The sequence below is a fragment of the Dryas octopetala genome, chromosome 2 (genome assembly GCF_963921425.1).
Source record: "Dryas octopetala chromosome 2, drDryOcto1.1, whole genome shotgun sequence".
Lineage (NCBI taxonomy): Eukaryota > Viridiplantae > Streptophyta > Magnoliopsida > Rosales > Rosaceae > Dryas > Dryas octopetala.
The window spans coordinates 18291141-18313525 of record NC_141367.1 but is presented as its reverse complement, the minus strand read 5'-3'; the positions used below and the strand labels follow the sequence as shown (position 1 = coordinate 18313525).

The window sequence follows — 22385 nt, the reverse complement described above, 5'->3', positions numbered from 1 at the left end:
GTATAGTTGAAGGAAGGTGCAATTTTGACTACCCCAATGAATTCACAACAGCAGAGGTAAACATTGTTTGTATGGCCGGGAATTATGATTTATGCATACCTAAATATGAATTGTAAATAATATATATAATTATCATGTGTAGGTGTTTCAAAGTAAGGATTCAATGGTTAGTTGATTCGTGCACAAGGAAAAAGGAACAACATGGTAATTGTCATTAGAAGGTCTGATGCAGGCGGGGTTCGTGGTAAGAGAGATTGGACCAAAGTTGCTTGTGAGAGAAATGGTCAATATGAGCCAAATAGATCAAGGAAGTCATCAAAGTCAGATTCAGGCGACCAAACATCCGATGCTGCTAGCCGTAAGCAACCGGTTTCTGATGACTCTAAGGACACCCGTTCGAAGAAATGTGGATGTCCATTCTCGTTGAAGGCGGTGAACACTGGATGTGGTGATCAATGGGAGTTGGAGGTTGCATGTGGAGTGCATAACCATGTAGTTTCAGAGTATATTGAAGGGCATTCATTCGCAGGCAGATTAACTGAAGAAGAGAATTCATTGTTAGTGGCTTTGTCCAAGACTTTGGTGAAACCGAAAGATATATTGAAGACCATAAAAAGTCAGAATCCACATAATACATCAATCATCAAGACAGTATACAATGCCAGGCAAAAACATAGGGTCATCGAGAGGGTCGGTAGATCCGAGATGCAAGTATTGCTAACTAAGCTGAGAGAACATAATTATGTTGAGTGGCATAGAAGTTCTGGTGATGTTGTGACTGACCTGTTTTGGACTCATCCTGAGAGTGTTGATATATTACGTGCATTTCCGCATGTACTGATAATGGATTGCACTTATAAGACTAATAGGTACCGTTGGCCACTTTTTGAGATTGTGGGTGTGACTTCCACTAGCATGACATTCTCTGTTGCATTCGCTTATATATGTTCTGAGAAGGAGGATAATTATACATGGGCTTTGGGTAGAGTACGGTCTTTATTGAATGATGACTGTCTTCCTAACATGATTGTCACGGATCGGGAACTAGCACTCATGTCTGCAATCCCTAAAGTGTTTCCTAGTGCCAGACATTTATTGTGTAGATGGCACATTAGCAAAAATGTGTTGAAAAATTGCAGGAAGTTGTTTGGTACGGTTGACCATTGGGAGAAGTTTAATGCTGCCTGGAATTGTTTGGTTGGATCGGAGAGCGAGGATGAGTATGTGAGTCGTTTGCGTGACATGGAAACCAACTTTTGTTCATACGCCGAAGCTATTGAGTACATTAAGGATAGTTGGTTGATACCTTATAAGGAGAGGTTTGTGGCTGCATGGACAGATGCTTGTATGCACCTTGGTAACACTTCGAACAGGTAGTCTATTTTTGTTATCATTGACTTGTTATATGCTTAGACACACATACTAACTTCTTGTTACGAACAGGGCTGAAAGTGCACATTCAAGGTTAAAGAAGGAACTTGGCACTAGTCAGCTTAGTTTTGAGTTATCATGGCAGCATATTCATACATTGATAGAGTTGCAGCATACACACATTAAGACATCATTTGAGAAAAGCCGTTGTTTTATCCAGCATAGTGTCAGGAAACATGAGGAGATGAAGGAATTGTTAGGCTATGTATCAGATACAGCATTGAATATAATTGGTTGTGAGATAAGGAGGTACCTTCACTAACTAACCTTCATTCTACGCATTAAACACTTATTTAGTTTGTACCAATAATTTATTCACTTCTTTCATATTGTACAGGGCTGAATGGATTGGAGGTGCCTTACCATGTGATTGCACCATTCGTCGGACACACGAGTTGCCATGTGCACATGAGATTTTGTCGTATAGACGACGTAACCGGCCTATTCCACTTGACTCCCTTCATCCTTATTGGAGAAATTTGGATTACAATAGGGAACCGGAGGTCACAAAACTCTCAGATCCTCCAGTTAATGCCACAGTAGATAGACTAATAAAATGGATGGAAGAGCAAGATGCAGACACCCAGAAGCACATAAGTTTGAAGTTAGAAGAGCTTATGAATCCAAGTTCCACTACTCTGAGGGAACCACAAGTGAAGACCAAGACTAGGGGCCGCCCAAGTAAAGCTGAAACCTCTACTAGGCGTTTGCCATCCGCATTTGAGTACGTACTTTCCGGTTGTGACAGTCATTCACCCTCACCGTCCATTGGCAATGTTGGCTGTACCTCGCCAAAAAAGAAACTAAAAAAACGGGCCAACAAAGTGAAGACGAGTTCGCCCATTCCATTTGCTCAGCCACATCGGTATATAGACCAGTTTCAACCCATCATGAGACCGTACATTTCTGGTGTAACCGACGTCTTACCAAATGGTAATTGTGGATATAGAGTTGTAGCTGCAGCTATGGGATTTGGAGTGGATGCTTGGCGGAAGGTACGCACAGACTTATCCAGGACACTGCTACATACACCGGCTTTGTTTGAGTCAGTTTTCCATGTGCGCGAGCGAGTTATGGAGTTTCAGAGGGTACTTGACTATTTTGATGACACCCCTGCACCCAGAGATCATTGGATGACTATGCCCGAGATGGGATATATTATCGCCACATGTTATGGTGTAACCGTGATCCATTTATGTAGATCGTTATGCCTTACGTGTCTCCCACTATATGCACACTCAGAAGCACATCAGGACGTTGAGCTCCGTGAGATTTGCATTGGTTTTGTCAACGGTGATCATTTTGTACAGGTACGGCTATAAATTGTGTAATTGTAAATTTATAGTAGAAAAATTGTCATTGCTAAGTTATTCACTTAATTAATATGTGTAGGTACACTTGTCCCCGGGCCATCCTATGCCACCTATTTCAGATGATTGGCATAAACATGCCGACGCGTATGCCGCACGTGGTTGGTACATTGGATATCAAAATCGCCTTGAGGAGTTCAAGCGAATTAATGGTGACGTGCCTACGCCGGAAATTGTGTCTCTTGATAATGATTGAATTTCAACTTAATTAAATCTAGTGAATTTTTTTAACCTTTATGGCGTACGTACCATGTATGTGGGATGATATTAACCTTTATTAGATCTTGACTCATGCATAATATTATCATAATATGTGGTGCTCCAATATTTGTTCGGATTGTTTTTATGCAATTTCAAAGTCACTAAATTAAGATGCTCCAATTTTAGCCAAAATAAAAAACAGAAGGTCCTAATTACAAATAACCCTCATAATTAGTCATTAACTTTTGGCCCTTGTGTTTATCAAAAAAACTTCTGAACATGAAAGCGGGTGATCACTGCCGAGTGCGGCGCTGGTAGGTCATGGTGCTGCTCAAGTGTGTGCCCTCCAAGATATGTTGTAGACTGTCAATCGCCCTGTAAAGGTGAGAGGGACGCCTTGTGGCCTCATCCTCGCCCAATGCCACAATAGGGCGAGTGATATGCAACATACGGTCAACACAGTCCTGTAAGTAACAAAATCATATATAAGCAACAATTTATATACCATGTCAAAATATAAGCCAATTTGAGCCTAAATAAACAATTTTCACCACCAATTTCAAAATTTAAGCCTTTGGATCCATACCCTGCCAAATCCTGGTGCCACGGTCCTGTGGGGGTCAAATGCAGTCCTCAGTGCTGGATTTTGGATGTACGGATGAGATACATAATGGAACCACTGGAGGTAGCCGTCAACGGTGTCAGATGGAGCCTTCACTGGTACACTGCGACTATCTTCAGACAATAAGTGGTCCGGCCACCTCTCCCACGTACTATCAAAGTACTCGTAAAAGGGATTGTACGATTGTGCATAAGCACCTCGTCCACCACGCTGAGGAGCACGTGGTGCAGGGGGGATAGTTTGTACCCGTCCAAATTGCCTTAAGACTCTCTCCGGATAATATGGCTCCACAATGTCGAAACACTTGATCAATCCTGTGTAAAATGCAACATCTAGTAATGGATGTTGTTGTCTACTGGATTTGTAGGGTTCCCATATAACCTGAAGAAAGAAAAAAAACCAAAATAAGTTAGTATCAAATAATTCATCCAAGAGCAACAAATGCAAAATTAAGTCTAATTTTTCATTATCACTATAAATATATACCTCATCCGCCTTCAAATCGTCAAGTCGTTGTCTCGGTTTCTGCACATCTTCACAAGTTGTCCCGGTATCCCTCCTCGGAGTCCATCGGAGCGCACGGGGGCTACTCTCTAAGTAGTTAATGTCATAGCCCGGACTAACAATATGGTGCATATGCTCATACACCCATGCCTCCAACAAGGTCATATATCCACACATTTGCTTAACCTTAGACCTAGAAGCAACACATAACTGCCGATATAGGAAAGATAAGGCCCCTGCACCCCATGCATAATGGCTAGTGGTGTCGAGATTAGTAAGTAATCGTAGATACTGGACTTGTACCCTTGTGCCAGTCTTATCGGCAAAAAGGGTACATCCCAATAAGAACAATAAATAGGCTCTAGTAGCACACCTCACTAGCTCATCATCATCTGTATCACACACATGGCCAAACCTCGACCGTAACCACTCGAGACGCACATACCCACCAGAATAGTCATCCAACTCCGATGTGGCATCTGCCTCACTCACCCCTAAGTATGTTCTCAATAACAAATTTGATGCAATATGATCATGAGGGGGTGTAGAAAGTGATAAACCCACAACCGGAATTCCCAAAATGTTTGACACATCATCTAATGTGATGGTCATCTCACCGAATGGCATATGGAAAGTATTAGTCTCAGGCTGCCACCTCTCAACAAAGGCTGAGACCACTACCTTATCAACAGTACGGTACGAGCATGACACCAGTGGTCCGAGCCCAGATCTAATCACATACCCCTTCACATTGTTATTATCATTTCTACTCCACAAGTCCCATGTGCGCAGCTTTGTTATTTTGGATATGCATCTTAGGGGCTCACGTTCCTATTTTCAAAAACAAGCCACAAGTCAATTACAATATTGCAAACTATATAGTTATAAAATTTTAAATTATATAAGTCATTATGTATAATCTCTAATACCTCATTTTTCCAAATGGAGGCAGCAATGTGACTGTTGAAGCTCCTAAGCAATGACATATCAGTGGGACCTCCAGGGAAAGGCCCATCTGAATCATTGTTGTCATCTTCCATTACATTCTCTTCCGGCTGGACATCATCCCCCCTCTCTTCGTAAATAGTTTTGCCCGTCCTCCTACGCCTCTCTGAAGCTGTAGGACGTGTTCGATCTTCATTTGCATCACCACCTCTAGAAGATCTACCTCTAGAAGTTTCGCCTCGAGCAGATTTACCTCTAGATGCTCCTCTCCTATCCATACCTATATTCAAAAATTGAAATCATGTTTAGAATACAGAGAATATAAGTTATCATGAAATATAGAATAAGAGAAAAGTGTATGTAAAAATATTTTATATTCATGTCATTCGGCAGATGTCTACCGAAAATTTCAGATCTATTCGGTAGATGTCCACCGAAATATTAAGATCCATTCGACAGACACCCACCGAACATATATCAATGTTTCGACAGATGCCCGTCGAATGGAACCAGCACAGTTAAATCAATATATTCATTCGACAGAGACCCACCGAATGACATTTGATATTTCGGAGGATATCTACCGAATAAATATAAATAATTCGGAACTGAACTACCGAATGAATTTGTAACACATTTCCAGCAAATTCTGTTCGGAAGTATACTGTCGAATATTTTGAAATAATTCGACAGTATACTTCCGAACAAGTTAAGAAATTTCGGTACACCAGTACCGAATGAAATTCGAAATCAGATCCTATTTTGCAGACACCCACTTTCAAAATCTCATTCTAATTTCTCTAAAATATCACATATCTGTGTAATTGGAAGGCCAAATATATATATTAATGCATTATACAACCCTAATGTAGGAATGTAGGAGGGAGAGAGTGACAGAGAGTGAGTAAGGGAGAGTAAGCAACCACCTGAAATTGCAGAGGAGGCCTCGGCGGTGGAGGGGAGGACCGGCGACGGCGGGGAGGAACGGCGACGGCGGGGAGGACCGGCGACTGGTGGCGTGTAGGCGGGGGTGGGGTCTGCGGGTAGGCCAGGGGGTGGGGTCTGCGGGTGGTTAACTGGTGGGGTGTTTGTTTGGGTGGGGTAGGTGGGTTTAGATAGTAAAAATGATGTATTTTGTGAAATAAGGGGTATTTCTGTCATTTTAGGGTGGTTAACTCAGTAGAAATTAAAAAAATTATACAAGGGGGTGATGAACTCAGCAAGGGTGGTCAACTCAGCACAAAATAGTGGTGTGCATAGCCCCCCCATGTAAAAATGATTGTATATGACATTTCTCTTACAACAACGTACAAATGTAATTTATTTTTATGAGAAATTCTCTTATTTCTATATGATAACAATAACCATTTAATCTAGCGATGATACCCAATTTTTACTTTGTAAGACTAAGTTTTGAGTTAAATTCTCATAAACCCGTGCCTGATAGGCTTGCAAAGTTGGGCTTCTCCTCCTCGGAGCATTGGTGCTTTTATCTTGGACAATTTGTTGGGGTCTAGTTATAATTTTTTGTTAAAAATTAGAATTTTGAGTGAAGAACAAGTGTTAAATTTGTTTCTTTTATTAATTAGCAAATACAACTTCATATATAGTACACATGAAATCCAGAAACTTGGAGAGGAAATTTATAGCAAATAACAAGTTGTCACAAAATAGATTTATCACATATGGAAATTAAAGATACAATTACTTTATTCACCCTGACATAGTAGAAGCCTAGAAATTAAGAGCAACACACTCACACAACACTTCTTAGTATAGAAGTAAAAACACAAACATATTGATCTCATGGATCTGATAATTAATGGTAGCCTGGTGAACCGTCCCTAGCTAAATTCCCAGCAGGTATACTTACATCTCCAGAACCATCATTACTAAATCCTCCACTGCCTCTTCCACCACCACCGGAACCACTGCCACCTCCATAACCAGACCCACTACCACCGTCTCTGCCGCCTCCGCCGCCTCCCCCACGGCCTCCTCCACCGCCACCACTTCCACTGCCAGACCCTCTTCCTGAACCAAAACCAGACCCAACACTGCCTGGACCGGAACTGCCGCCACCTCCCCCACCTTCTCCTCCACCACCACCACCAGTGGAAGGAGGCGGTGGAACCCGAGCCGGTATCCAAGGTCGAGGAGGAGCTGGTGGAGGGCTTAGAGAGAGGGCTGAGTCTATCAAAAGAAAAAAGGCAGCGTACATGATCAATAGCATCCGAGCCATGTCAAAATTAATTAACAATTTTGCAGCTTGGTAGTGCACATTTTTTGCTTGAACAGTATGAGGCTATTTATATTCATTCACTTCAAGTTTTGCTAATGTCATTAGATTAGACAACGAATGAAATATTGAAATCGGTCTTGTAGCATTTTGACACCTATATATATGCGATATATATACAATCACTGCCAACCATGCATAACCATGTAATTAATATGCCATGCAGGAAATCTGCGCATAGGACGTCAAAAGCGTTGTCTTCTTTTTCTACAAAAGAACATTCAAGGGGGGATCAGTTACGCACTACCGATCGAGAGGTGGGGGTGCATTAATTAATTATTGTGGCAATATTCATTCATCTCAACTCATATGATTGTTGTCAAGTGCGTCATCGTTAACTTGATATATATACGTTTTATTTTTCATTAATAATGTTGTCTAATAAGATTTGAATTCATGACTTTTTCTGACAAATAAATTAAATGTTATCCACCACACCAAATGATCATTAACTTCATATATATGCATTATTCATCAAATCTAGCTTAAGTAAATTTTTTTGAATCGAGTAGTTGTCTACCATTTTCGATATATATGCAATACCTTCAATTCACATTTTCCACTTTCTTTACTTATCTACAAAATGAAAACTGGAGTTCACTTCTTCACCCCACGTTGTTGACGTTTGAAGTTTGAAGTTTGAAGTGATGGAAGCTCTACATACTAGTATACTATATATTTAACAACATATTTAAACTAAAACGTACTGTAAATGAGATAACAGGAGATTCATCGTGCTTTATTTTGAGCTATAGCTAGCTAGGTTTGATTTATTTCACAGACGATTGAGTTGAGCCGAAGTTTCGGTTGAGATTAAAGCTTACTCAAGGTTCATTATCCATATATAGTGAGCTTAATTAATCAATTTTATCAAGCTTAGCTTTAGCTTTAATCAGTAGCTCAGAAGATTATTAGTGCATGGTCACACAATTATTAGTTTGAGATTAAATTTAATTAATAATTAATTAATTTTTGTTTTAAATGACCATTTTAATTTGGATGGACTATATATGCATATATATAAATTTGAATTTTATCCATATAATAATTAACTAATTGAATTACGTACAAAATATATATTTAATTAAGGGCATTTTACTTAAGGTCGAATTCAAAAATAAAGGGATAAAAAAGGAGAGATGCTAAAACGATGTTAAGCTGGTCCGCGTACTTTTGAGTTTTCTCATCAAACGCTTATAGTGAGTGTTCGAATACTGACCTATGCCTTAATTCAGTTAATTGTTATTGTCCGTCATTTACAACCCACGTTAATGTAAAAAAAAAAAAAAAAATAGTCATGCATTTACATGATTTTTTTAACATGTTACTTGTGTAATGTTAATACACAACTAACTACAATAAAGTAACACACAATCCAAAGGAGAAAAATTATTAAAGAATAAAAAATAAAATTGTTACTATTATATTGTAACTGATGAACAATAATAATTATGAGAAGGAACTTACATGTCCCCCCTTAGGATACCACCTGGCATCTCCCCACCCTTTCATTTGCTCTCTCTCTCTCTCTCTTTGTCTCTCCTTCTTCTATCTTTCAATCTTTCTCTCTCTGATACCACATGTCCATATCACAAGAACAAATAAGTTATTTTCAATAATTATATGCGGTTCTACTTATCATAAATAAATTTTTAGAATTTAAAATATAATGGAAAGTTAAAAATGGATTTATAAATCATTATCTATAAATCAAAATTAAAGACAACTTTTAATGAGTTATAGTTCAATTGATTTTTAATTCACAAATTGTTTTGCCTTTTGTTTTTTTTTTTATCTTTTTACCTAAGGGAGGGGTTTCAAACTTATTTGGAGCATCTCACAAAAAATCAATTGACAATTAGTTAAAAGATTCAAAACGTTAATTATATTATTTTATACTATGCTTCATTTCTCTAATGTGAGATTCTCTCTTAACATAGAATAATGCTACTAAACTAATGACTAGTTGATCAAATTGTTAAGTTTACTTAATTTGTTCTGAGTTAATTCCTATCCCGATGGGAAACAGATATGGTAATAGAAGTTTCTCGTATCGATGAGTAGAGTATTGGAGCTAGGCTATTTCAGTAGTTTTAACCTTAAGAACGTGTCTATCCCTATGTTATTTGCTCTAAACTAGAGTCATGTCTTGTAACGCTCCAAATCCTAGGCACATGAAAATACTGAAAAATTGCTTTTCAACCCCTTTTTAAAACAATGAGTCATGTACTTAACATAAGAAATAAATACATTTAATCATTCAGCGTGTGAGTCAACTGATAAAACATTTATGTAAAACCACGGTATTAAAAACAATTAATAAAACGCTGGTGGGTTCTACTGCCTCTTCAGCTTGCTTAACCTGCAAAACATCAACAACCATATTGCACCATGTCCATGGTACACCGGGTCATTCAAATAAACAACTCGGTAAGCTCACTAGAGCTCGTATAAGTGAAATGATTAAACAGAAACCTCAAAGAATAATCTTTAATCCTCAATTAATCAAGCATAAATCATATCTCCTCAATACACCATAATTAGCATAAACCATAAATAATAACACTTAGGTATAAATAAATAATTTCTCAATCACACAGTATTTCATTCACCAATAATTCAAGCATCAAGATAATCAAATTCCTTAATTCACATAAAATTCCACCAATAATAATAAATCATTTTGGCAATTCAAATGCCTAATCGTCAACTATTAACCTTAACCTCAATCATTCACATCCTAATCAATAATCTTATTGCATAGTCATCATCATTTTCATCCTCAAGATTCAAGCCTAGACTTTACCAAGTCCTAGCAAAAAAATGCATACAAGCAAACCAAGCAAATAATCAAGCTATTTAATTTCACTCACAGTGTAACCAAATGAAACGACCGAAAAGCCCTTCACAACGCCTTTGCTCAAATATCAAATCTGGTAACATGATGACATCGGGAATAAGATTTCTAGAACCCGTATACCTGTTAAGACCAGACAACCAACATGAATTAAACAAGGTTCACAAAATGGTCGGAAAAAGAGTCGGTCTCCAAGCGCGGTGGCTTCCCAGACTGGTTTTCAACACCAACAACAGCCAAAACTCACTAAAAACGTCACTACTGGACTTGGAATTTGGCTTATGAGACTTCAATTGGGCATAAACGGAACAAATAACCACCAGCCCGCAAGCACAAGTGGCAGAGCTGGCGGTGGCAGCGGCGGTTCTCAACCTGGACAAAGTAATTCCAACAAATTTCAGCCCAACACAGCTTAAAGACTTTAATTCAATTAAAATGGGTCAAAAACAACCCAAAAATCTGAAAACCAAAGGGAAACCCGAAATGGGTACAAGCCCTAGAAATTCAACCTTCAAATTTCTCAAAATTGACCAACTAAACCAAGGGGAAATGAAAACTCATACCAAGAGGAAAAAACCCATAAAAAATTGGGTTGCTCAGAGGTGGTCGAAATCGGCAAATGAAACCGATGATGGAGCTGGTTTCTCCAGGCTGATTTCTACTCGTGGGAGCACCAGCCGGCGAAAGGGAGCAAAGGGAAGGAAGGCCAGCTCACGAGGGTCACGCCGGTGGCCGTGCGCTGCCGGGAAAGTGGCCTGAGCTGCCGCGCGCACAAGGAAAGTCGCGAGAGAGAGAGAGAGAGAGAGAGAGAGAGAGAGAGAGAGAGAGAGAGAGAGAGTGAGTGAGTGAGTGAGTGAAATGAGAAATAAAAAATTCTGATTTTTGGGTTTTAAAGCCCTTAAATGCACAATTAAAAAAAATCCCCTGACATCAAACGTTTGTATCTCTTAAACCGTAACTCCAAATTACATTTCGTTCACGTCTACGCGCTCGTGAACACGAGACCTTTTCAATAAGCCTAAACTTGAAGTCAAAAGCCCAATAGAACAAAAAGTCAACTTTGAGTCAAACTAATTTAAAACAAAAATTATAAAAATTAATCCAAAACCTTTTATTTCTCAAATAAATTCTCAAAATCTTTAAAATACTTTTCAACATAAGATTTGGAAAAATACGGGGCCTCACATGTCTATAGACAATAGGATCTTACGCTCATAGGATAGGATTTCACTTATTTTTTCGTATAGAAAGTATCTCACCCCTCTATAATTCTTATCGAGTGAATGAGCTAATCCTGATCTTTCGGTGAGAACAAGCTCAACCATTTTCAAGCTGGCCACTCTTTATTTCCTTTGTGGACTGGCACATACTAGTCATTTTCACAATTAAAATATTTGTGAAGAGAGGACATATATATATAGGCCCGCACGTTCGCACCTGACGCTGAATGCTCGGTGACGCAGTCGAGAATCCCAGAGCTAAACCTTAACATAACACCTTTACCAAGTTCATCATATACCTTAGGAGGGGATGTAGTGAAAAAATGAAGGTTTACCCTCAAAACTTAGCGGAGGAATTAAGCAACGCCGAGCGCTTGTAGTATATAAAAAGTTTCATTGAGTGCTCACTGGTGCACACCTGATGAGTTCTCTCTCTCTCTCTCTCTCTCTCTCTCTCTATATATATATATATATACACACATAAATGATCTCTCGCTCACCAGATGAACGGGGGATTTTCACGCTCACCTAATCACCTAGCAACCACAGAGTAAGGAATTCCATGATTGGGACCATCCATATCTTAGGTCCCATTTTAAGGGTCGTCCCTTTAAAAAATTAGTCAAATCCATAATTAATTAGTTGGTCTTCTAAACTGTGTAGACAAATACAGTCCGTCAGATAAAGGGGTAAATGATGTTGACAATAATACTGGCTAAACAGTTTCAAATGTGGCTAATTTTTTGTAAAGGTGATCTTTGAATGATGTCCTACAATATGAACGGTTCCCATCATTGAAAATTATTGCTGGGTGGTTAGGTAAGCGGAATTCATCGTTCTATGGTGAGCGAGTGATCATTACTATATATATATATATATATATATTTTTTTTTTTTCTTTTGCTTGCATGCTAGTCCACCTCAAAGCGTTTCCACCATCAATATCAAACTATAAAATTATAAGCAGGTAGCTAGTAACTTATTTCATTGGAACCATAAAGTTTGTGCATATATGGTCTTACTTCTATCAGATTCACGGACCATGTCCATATATGCATAGTACTCTTGTTTCTTAGTCAAACTTAAACAATCACGATGAAGTCATTGCTAAGTGTTCCCAGTAGCCAGCTCACTCGATCACGAGAGTTACAAATATCACCTTATAATTAATTTTTGGTGCCTTCTCTGACTAGCCAAATTGTTCAATATATATTAACGCATGAATGAAGTCTCCAAAGCAATAACATATACAAGCTAGTTATATGTTTTCTTAGTCATCAAACAATGGAATTCTCTTTCATGTTTAATGTGCTCCTCCTAGTCATGTTGTTTATGTTATCATCTAAGAATAATAGTACTAGCTGCCTGCCCGTTAGAAACAGACTTCTATATGACAACAAGTGTAGTGCTGGGAATACTCAAGATGATTGCTGTGGCTGTGGAGAAGGAAGTGGTGGGGGAGGCTTGGGAGGAAATAGTAATTTTGGTGTAGGTGGTGGCGTAGGTGGTGGTGGAGGCGGCAGTGGAGGCGGCGGCGGCGGCGGTGGTGGTGGTGGGGGTTTAGGTGGATATGGTGGAGGTTATGGCTTTGGAAGTAATGGCGATAATGGAGGTGGAGGTGGAGGTGGTGGTGGTGGTGGCGGAAATGGAGGAGGTGGTGGAGGTGGTGGAGGTGGGGTTGGCTAAAGAAATAGTGTCCACGAAATTGAATGCGAAGAGAGAGGTGGTCATGGTTGCCCATGCATGAAAGCTTGCAACTCAACTTAATTTCTACGTAGGCTGCATACTCTAATAAAGCTTTGCATGATGTCCTGTTAATTCATTAATTTGCTGCACAATATGTGTAATGAAATAATATTAATGTTAGTGGCGTCCTCACAATTAATCTATTCATGACTAGATCTAAAGTCTCTCTCTCTCTCTCTCTCTCTCTCTCTCTCTCTCTCTCTCTCTCTCTCTCTCTCTCTCTCTCTCTCTTAATCTCTTTCAATCAATGTTTTATTTTTGGATAAACCGTAGAATTAATCACTTCTTGCATATCCTCATGAATTAATATCACCTAAAAAAAATCACTTATTGCATGTACTTAATTATATTTTGTTGTAGTAGTGCTTAATTATGAATATATGTACAGATAATATTGATATATTGGGCAACAGTTATATATATAGCAAATGATGTTTTCACAACTCTATATGTGTATATAACGTGTTATCTTTTCGAATTTGACATAATCACATGTATGTCAAATTGTTTATATATAGTAAAAGAATTTATGTGCAAATGGGACAAATTCATGTTAATTTATCCCTTAAGTATAGATTAGTACGTAATAATAACAGTTTGATATAGAGAGAGAGAGAGAGAGAGAGAGAGAGAGAGAGAGAGAGAGAGAGAGAGAGAGTGAAACTGAAGAGATGAAATGGAAATTGAAGAAGGTTTTCTCGGAGGATCCAAGGCCTTATTCCTTTGGTGGGCATTTTCGCCACTTCCCTGGCCTACAGCTGCATCCAACATATCCCAAGTGTTTTTTTACCCAATCATGGGCACTTTTTTGCTGCCGTGATTTCTTTGTTCGATTTATAATTGGGGCAGTCAATTTAGGGGGTTAAAGAAAGGAAAAATTCTGGCCGGGTAGTTGTAATAATTTGACAAAGATGTTAACGTGAGAACGTGGATTGTTATCCGACCTTGAAAAATTATAACATTACATAGTGGTTTATAAAGGTTTGAGCTACTCCTCTTATTGTCAATTGATTTTTAAATAAATGTCTAGATTTGTTCATGGTATTAGAACAGGTTTGGCCACGCGTGTTAGGCCGAGTAGCCACATGCACTTCACGTCACCCAATATGAGTTGTTCACGTGTTTGACTTAAGTGACGCTACACGTGTGAGAGCGTGTGAGAATGTAGATTGTTATCTCATATTATAAAATTAGAATCTTACATAATGGCTTATAAGGGTTTGAGATATTTCTTTTATTATTAATTAATTTTGAGATAAATGTCTAAATTTTTTCAATTAAAATCCAATATGATTTTTATATTAAAAGAATAAGAAAAGAAGATGAAGGACAGATTTTGAGATGCGAATGAGGTGAGAGAAGCTGTGGATATGCGTTGAAACTTGAGAGATGAAAGAATAAGATTGAGGGTACTATTGATAATTATAATAATAAAATTAAACTAAAATAATAAAAAATTTGAAAGGAGTGCAGAATGGTTTTGAGGAGTGCCAATAGCAGCTTCCTTAAATATTGTTGTATAAAATATTAAAATATGAAATTGTATTGAACAATAACTCTGGAATCACATATTCACATGCATGTCAGAAGTACACACTTCCCTTAATGAACAGATCTAGAGAAGCCAGACATTAATAGAATCAAACAAACATACACTGCTGCTTGCAGTACAAGCCGTACAGGTGGTATCCATGCAAAACGGAAGTTCAGTGGCACTACTATGTAATTAATTAAAGATTAAAACCTCGGCTAATAAATTTGTATGCACAAATCAAATTGTGTTGGAAAATTATAGATATAACAATTGCAGTGCAAATATAAATTTATGTATAATATATTATAAGTATAAAATTATGCAAAGATTAGTTTCCACATCAAAATACAAAACCAAACACCATGACATGAAAGTACGCATATTGAGCTACTTACTGTCTTTTGAGAACCATCAACGTACTGCCATTTAAGCGACGTGGTTAATTAAAAGTAATTAAAAGGGTTTTAATGTAGGATCTAATCCTTTTTTTTTTTTTTTACTTTTAATTTTAATCATGTATTATAAATTAAATTGTGAATAATTAGAGTCATAATACTTTTTATAACCTATAAATTTGTAATACATGAATATATTAAAATCAATGAGAAAATAAAAAAAAACTAAAGAGAATCTAATTCCTCAAGGTATTATATATTTTGGAATTTAATTCCTTCATATTTTCTATATAAATACTTGCTACACTTACACAACTTTTTATATGGGACAAATTTGAGCCAAATATGTGTGCGATTTAAATACATTAAATGAAGTTAGTAAGGTACGTGTCGTCCAACACTAGCATGAATTATTTGCTCTAATTTTATAGTAGAATATGAACGTTCAATTCAATATCAATTGATAAAAGGTAGAGATCGATTCAGGATATTAATTATTTTGTTGTTATGAAAAGCTATAAAATTACGCTGTTTTAATTAAGAAATGGAGTGCTGCTGAACTTATTATTAGATCATCTTCTCGATCAGTCGACTAATTAATAATAATCATAAAGAAAACGAAATTTCCATTAATTCAAACATAATTAGAAAACATAAGATGCAATCATTGGATGCATGTCTCAAAGAGACATGAAATCTAACAATCACTACCAGATAATAAAAACGATAACAAAGTGTCTCGAACACAAGGATCACCAAATTAAACTCTAACAAATTAACTAATGACCATATTAATCTACTAAGATAGCTACTCGATCAAAGTGAAATGAGAGAAGTACTACAATAGTCAATTAGGGACATGGGTCAATGCCACCAACTCCGCCAACTCCACCTGCTCCACCGCCAACTCCACCAACTCCACCGCCAACTCCGCCAGCTCCACCGCCAACTCCACCAACTCCACCACCCAAACCGCCAGTGCCGCCACCCAAACCACCGGCACCACCACCTAACCCTCCAATTCCACCAATTCCGCCGGTAGCTCCACCTACACCACCAGCACCACCACCAGCACCTCCAAGGCCTCCTATTCCGCCAACCTTGCCAATCACACCACCAACACCTGCGAAGCCTCCTATTGCACCAGCTTTGCCAATCCCACCACCAAGAAGAGGCATCATGTGCACACCACCAACCCCGGCGTAGCCTCCCATCCCAGCAAACCCACCAACACCGCCGTAGACGAAGTTCTTCTTGTCACCAAGACTAGTGGGTGACTCTGCCTTTGGTGCACTAGCATGATCTGGATGCACAACCACTGCTTGCTCTTTTGGGTTTGGGCCAACATGATCATCCGTAGGCACCATACGTGCACTACTTGCATGCAGTAGCACTGATGCCACAAAAAGCACAAAAACGACACTACGCCACATCTCCATCTTCCACTTCACTCTCACTCGCACTCTCTTTGAACGACACCTGAGTAGGTTTTGCATGGTTTATATAGGAGAGTGAACTGTGAAATGTAGGGGACAGTTGAGGGTAATAAAGGTTGAAGTAAATGGCAACTAGAGAGAGAGAGAGAGAGATGGTGGAGTACACTTGGGGTTTAAGTTTAACGATCTCGAGAAAGCTAGCTAGGAAGAAATGAATGAAAGCTTTGATTATGGGATCAGAAATGCATGGATAGTTAGGTGGAATGAAAAGAAGAGAAAATTTAAGGAAGTCAGTTTCGTCAAGTCATTCTCGTGCATTGCCAAATTTGGTAGCGTTGTGACTCGTGTGTGTCTCTCAGGCGAGGTCTCTGAATTCCTAAATTATGGCTTGGTGGGATCTGTTGTCACTAATTAATTAGTATTGAAAGAATAAAAAGCATGGGATAGTTCATTGTTTATTTGTTTAATTATATACTAACTTTTACTTCATATTGATGCTGTGTTAATGATCAATCGATAAAAAAAAATGTTTTAAATTTCATGGCATTGTTTTAGTTTAAAACTAAAACTGTTTCTTTAATTCCAAACTACAACCAAAAAAAAAACAAAAATGTTTTAAATTCATGGCATTGTTTTAGTTTGCAAGCATATATGTAATAAGAATTAGAGAATTCCAAAACTCATAGACTTAGGCCTACTTTGGTATTGTTGTGACTTTGAAACAAAAAAAAAAAACAAAAAAAAAAAAAAAAAAACTGCTTATATTGTGTGGTTAGACAAAGTTGCTGTGAAGTAAATATCTGAATATTTGATAAATTGTGTTTTTAAAATTAAGTTGTATGACTACGAGTGTAAAAAGCTCCATAAAGTGTTTGATAAATTTTAGTGTAGAAGTGTAGTGATTGTGTAAAATGACTAAAATTGATATAATGCTGCAAGTGTTTTTTACTCGAGCTTTTTTTTTTTTTTTAAAGTGTTTTTACTTGCTTTTATACTTTTTTCTTTCTACAAACTAACTTCTTGATTTACATATAACTTACTTTAGATTAATTTTTTTTGTCGTTGTGTTTTGTTAGTAAGTGTTATTATGATTGTTTATATTCTGATGAAGCCTTTTGACATCTAAAGGGTGTCCCTTTATAATAGTAGAGATTTATTTAGGTATAGTCAATATTTGTTTGTGAAACAAATACCATTTTGGAAGGATCTCGAAGACCCACCAAAGCACGAAAGCCAGGATCTTTCAAAAAATGGATGGCACATGAGTAATTTGTATGAGTATATATTCTACAAATTAATTGATATGGGTCGACATACATATTCATTAATAGTATAGATCATGATACATATTTATCCATTTAAGTTAAGTGCAGGCCTTTAATATATATATTTTATGTATACAAAAGAATTCGATTTTTTTTCCTCTTTTTTTTTTTTTATTTGTTTGTGTTTCCTCGAATTAGATAAGGAAAGAGACCTACCACCGAATATATCATTTATTTATTCAAGTAAAAGAAATGCAACAGAAAGCTCTACTAGTGGCAAATGCTCTTGCTAGTTTTAGCCTCTCATTTGGCTTAGGTGGTCATGTTCTTTTGGAGTCTTCTGCTTCAGTTTTAGGTCTTTTGTTGAACGATTCTGGGTGTTTCTCGATTGACCTAGGAATATCCTAATCTAATCTTTTTTTATCAGGCCTCGGCCTCCTCCATACCCAAAAAAAGATGCAACAAAAATAGCGGATTGAAGTATAAAATAGCTATTAATTAATGTAAAAATAGCTGAAAAACATAAAACTAGCGGATTTAAGTATAAAGGAGCATCCAATGGAAAAATAATTGGCTCTGTAGCTCTATTGTTTTCATACGCATAAAATTTGCATCACAGACAAATATGCAAGTGGGGATCATTTCTCAAACAGCAAGATATATGATTTTGAGAAAACTCTCTACTTTCTATTAGAAAAAATAAAGATTTAACTATGAAGTATTAAACAAAACCATTCTTTTAAGTCTGTGTGATTGTGTCTACCCAAAACTAAACATTTGTTCGAATATAATACCTGAAACCAATAACCTCAAGCAGATAAGAAAACATAACAAACAAGAAGGTTTTTTCATTTGATCAGGCTGCATCTTAGCAACAAAGCACCAAACACTTTCGAAGCAACAATCCAACTGGTGCGTCTAACCGGCCTTGAGTTCAAACTCAGACCCATCTCACAAAAAACAGCAAAAAGCTAATCTGAATCTCAATCAAATTCAAATACCCATAAGCTTAAATATGCTCAATATCACCTACCAATGATATATGCGCGATTGAAAACCAATAACCATATACAAGCTAGACAAGTCTGATTCCCAGTTGCAATCCGAAATTGTGAGATAAAGCAAGAGTATTTCCAAAATATACATATCAAACAAGCCAAGACAGATCCAAAAATCAGGAATAATATTTTTCTAGCTAACATCATGTTGAAAAATCATAAAAAATTGCAATTGTTTCGTTTCAAAGGAAAGGGTATGTTTCCTTTGAATAACATATGTAAAAGATGCCAATTACATCACTTGGTGAAGATATATCATTGCATACCTAGTCCACATGTATTAAAGATGAATTGTTTGTAAAGGATGTATATGTTAAAATTAAAAGGGTACTGTTGATGCACAAATTTCGTCAAACTATCAATCTAGTCTTTGACCTTCACGTCAAGGTCTTTGTTGATCCCCATGTCGCTCTCTTTCTAACCTGCACACTAAGAAAAAGGACATTAAGCGTAAGGGGGCAACGGTGTGGTACCAGTCAAGGACCCTCTGACGCTTAAGTCAGTAATCACACCTTCAAAGTAGTCTAGAGAGCTAGGGTTGCATATATTACATAAGGGCTAGCGTACCATATTTATAATGATTATGGCCGAAGGTCTCCTAGTCCTTGTACAATTAGGGTCCTTACAACTTGCCGCCTATGTCTTAGCTTAGGATAGGCCGTGACTCTTTATCCAGAGTAGAACACGTCTTCGATCTCCTAGGTTAACTCTCGTGCAAGCTGGGCCTTCTATCCAAGAAGCTCATCCACTCCACCCTAGTCACCTACGGACCTTACCTCCTGGGACCCCATAGGTCCCCAAGTGCCATCATGGGTCGACACCTGTACAGGGCTATTTCCAGAGCGCCCCCCTTCCCCAAGGCGTCCTTCGAGTGTGGGCCTTTGAGACTCCCCTACAACGAAGCCCTAAGCCTATATCATCGGGCTTGGGCCTTCTATTAGTGTCGAGGCTAAGCTACCCTTAGCCTTGCACGCTTAATGCACCAAGGCCCTCTTAGGCCTTGTACCTTTATGAGATCGAGTGCTCGTATTCATAAGTGTCAACTCATGGTCCATCACAGACTACTAACCTGTGTCTAAGCCAAGGTTATCCTAGCCTCGCTTCTTTAGGTCACCAAGCCTTACTGGCCTTGGCCCATGGGTCGCCAAGCCCACAATTGGTCCTTGGTCCCTTGGGTCTCGAGCCCATGCTTTGGGCCTCACCCCATCCACTAGGCATTTTGGGCCTATGAACGCATTTCTAGTCTCTTGGGCCTTTTTCTTAGCCCATGTGTCTAGGCAAACAACGATCCAAAAACTCGTTATTTTCATTTCTATAACACGTAGTTCTGTCTGATCAATACGAGTATCAATAGGTATAATTTTCATATGTAACTTTTCTTAAGTGGCACTTTGTCTTCTATATAAAGGCCACAAGGTCATTGTCATCAAATCTTGAGTCTTGTTCCCTCCACCATTTTAATGTGTCTTTTGAGTACTTTTCAGCTTTCTCCAGGGTGTTGTGTCTTTTCTTCTGTTTATTCAGACTGTTGAGCTGGTAATTTGTATTTTCTATGAGAAGTTGATAGTAATTATAAGTCACTCTCTTTGCTCCAGTTTACTTCCTCATCTCACTCTTGGTTTTAGTTGATATGTATGTGTGAATATTTGGTGCGTTCACTTGATTTAGTATCTACTATATATCTGCCATTTGTGTAGGTATTTTGCTTGAGATTTCTATACAACGTATATAAATTTATGACATGAATTAAAAGCTTCAATTGGAAAGGATGCAAAAAATCTTGGACATAATTGCATGGGTCAGCTAAAGCCAATATTTGTTACCTTATTAGGTCTCCTAAATGTTGTATAAATACCATACATCACCATCGGGGGAATGTAAGATTGCAAGGAGTTGAAGACTTGGAGTGAAAATTGTGAGAGATATACATAAATGGCCTATGAATATTTCTACATCGTTGCCAAGAACTTAATCATGGGTGCCGTTATTCGGATTCAATTTTTTTATTAATAGCCCCAACACACTTTCTACACCCAACTAAAGATTAGAAATTACAAAAATCTATTAGTATACTCAATCATTTTTCAACAAATACCCTTATGAAAATTCAACATACACACCCAACATTATACCCAACTTATTCCTACTCTCTAAACCCAACAAACGCACCCAACACCATCACCACCACCACCACCCAATCCTAACTCACCATTTGGTTGCAAACAACGTTTGGAAGGATCCAACAAATTCTAAAAGTAATGAATAATTAAACAAGGTGTAGTATTAGATGCTTTAAGTAAGCAGAACATATAATCAACCTAGAAAACAAGAAGCAAAGGTTAAAGACCACAATCTAGATCGCAATCAAATGAAAAGTCCTGCATCTGTAGAAGATCACATGGGATTTATGTATGTATGCAAAAAGTAAGCTTTTGATTGGATTTGTGAAATTGAAGAGATTATCGATTCTGCAGACAAATCAATTGGATTTGTGAAATTAACCAGTGGAGGAGTAAGAATTTTCATTCAGTAGGGGCAAACTTAATAGATTATCAATTCTGCAGACAAAAGTTACTATTACTTTTTACTTTTGTTGAGAGAAATCCTATATTGAAAGTGTGAGGGCCTTGATAGTGGCTTATAAGGGTTTGAGCTACTCCTCTTATTGCCAATTGGTTTTGCGATGGATGCCTAGATTTCTTCATGGTATCAGAGCAGGTCATCCACGTGATACGCCTAACAGCCACATGTGCTCCCACGTCACCCAATTAAATTGTCCACGTGTTAGGCTTAAATGACGTCACACGTGTGGGGGCGTGTTGAGAGAAATCTCACATTGAAAATGTTCATGCCTTGCTAGTGGCTTATAAGGGTTTGAGCTACTCTTCCCATTGCCAATTGATTTTGGGTTGGATACCTAGATTTTGTCAATTTTCAATTTATCAATTATTTTTATATTATTACAAACAATCCTGAATTTCAAATCAAAAGCCCTCCCATATGAATATTAGAGGTGAATCTTGGAAGCTTTTCAAATGCAGGTGGACCCACCCAAAAATAGTCTTGTGTCTCACCGCCTCCCCCAGCCGATCTAGAAGTCAGCGACATCTCTCTCTTTTTATTTGAGAGAGAGAGAAAAAAAAAAAAAAAAAAAAAAAAAAAAAAAAAAAAAAGAAGAAGATGGAGAGTTGTCAGTCTTATTCGCTGACGGTGAGGTAACGGGATGGAGGGGCCTTCTTAACTATTAATAGTGATCACGTCAATAGCCAATGTCCCTAACATTACTCCAAAAGCAGGGTCCAATTTTTAATAAGACAATAATTCAACCACAAAATAGAGAAATGTGCTCTATGTTTGACACTACTCGTTTAGGGATTGAAATGTGGCATCAATGTAGTTACTTCCTCTCCCAAGCGATATATAAGTAATTCAGATCAAGAACAAGGAAAGATTTAACTACTTCTGCAAGTGAACGCCCAGTTACCAAATAAACAATGCAAAAG

General features: G+C 37.8%; 3 protein-coding genes across 3 annotated transcripts; 2 read left to right on the top strand and 1 right to left on the bottom strand.

The window, feature by feature from the left end:
• The first annotated feature begins 201 nt into the window (after positions 1 to 201).
• LOC147293674 (protein FAR1-RELATED SEQUENCE 5-like) lies at positions 202 to 1377 on the top strand. The gene has a single exon (XM_086231107.1). It carries the CDS (start codon positions 202 to 204, stop codon positions 1375 to 1377), a length of 1176 nt encoding a protein of 391 aa, XP_086087233.1.
• Positions 1378 to 1991: 614 nt separating this feature from the next.
• Positions 1992 to 3023, top strand: LOC147293673 (uncharacterized). The gene is made up of 2 exons (XM_086234425.1): positions 1992 to 2741; positions 2824 to 3023. The coding sequence occupies exons 1-2, from the start codon at positions 1992 to 1994 to the stop codon at positions 2995 to 2997; spliced, it is 924 nt and encodes a 307-aa protein (XP_086090551.1). The 3' UTR covers positions 2998 to 3023.
• A 12951-nt stretch (positions 3024 to 15974) lies between these two features.
• Positions 15975 to 16562, bottom strand: LOC147293672 (glycine-rich protein). The gene is made up of 2 exons (XM_086234565.1): positions 16286 to 16562; positions 15975 to 16246 (listed from the first exon to the last, which is right to left on the bottom strand). The coding sequence occupies exons 1-2, from the start codon at positions 16560 to 16562 to the stop codon at positions 15975 to 15977; spliced, it is 549 nt and encodes a 182-aa protein (XP_086090691.1).
• Positions 16563 to 22385: the final 5823 nt, after the last annotated feature.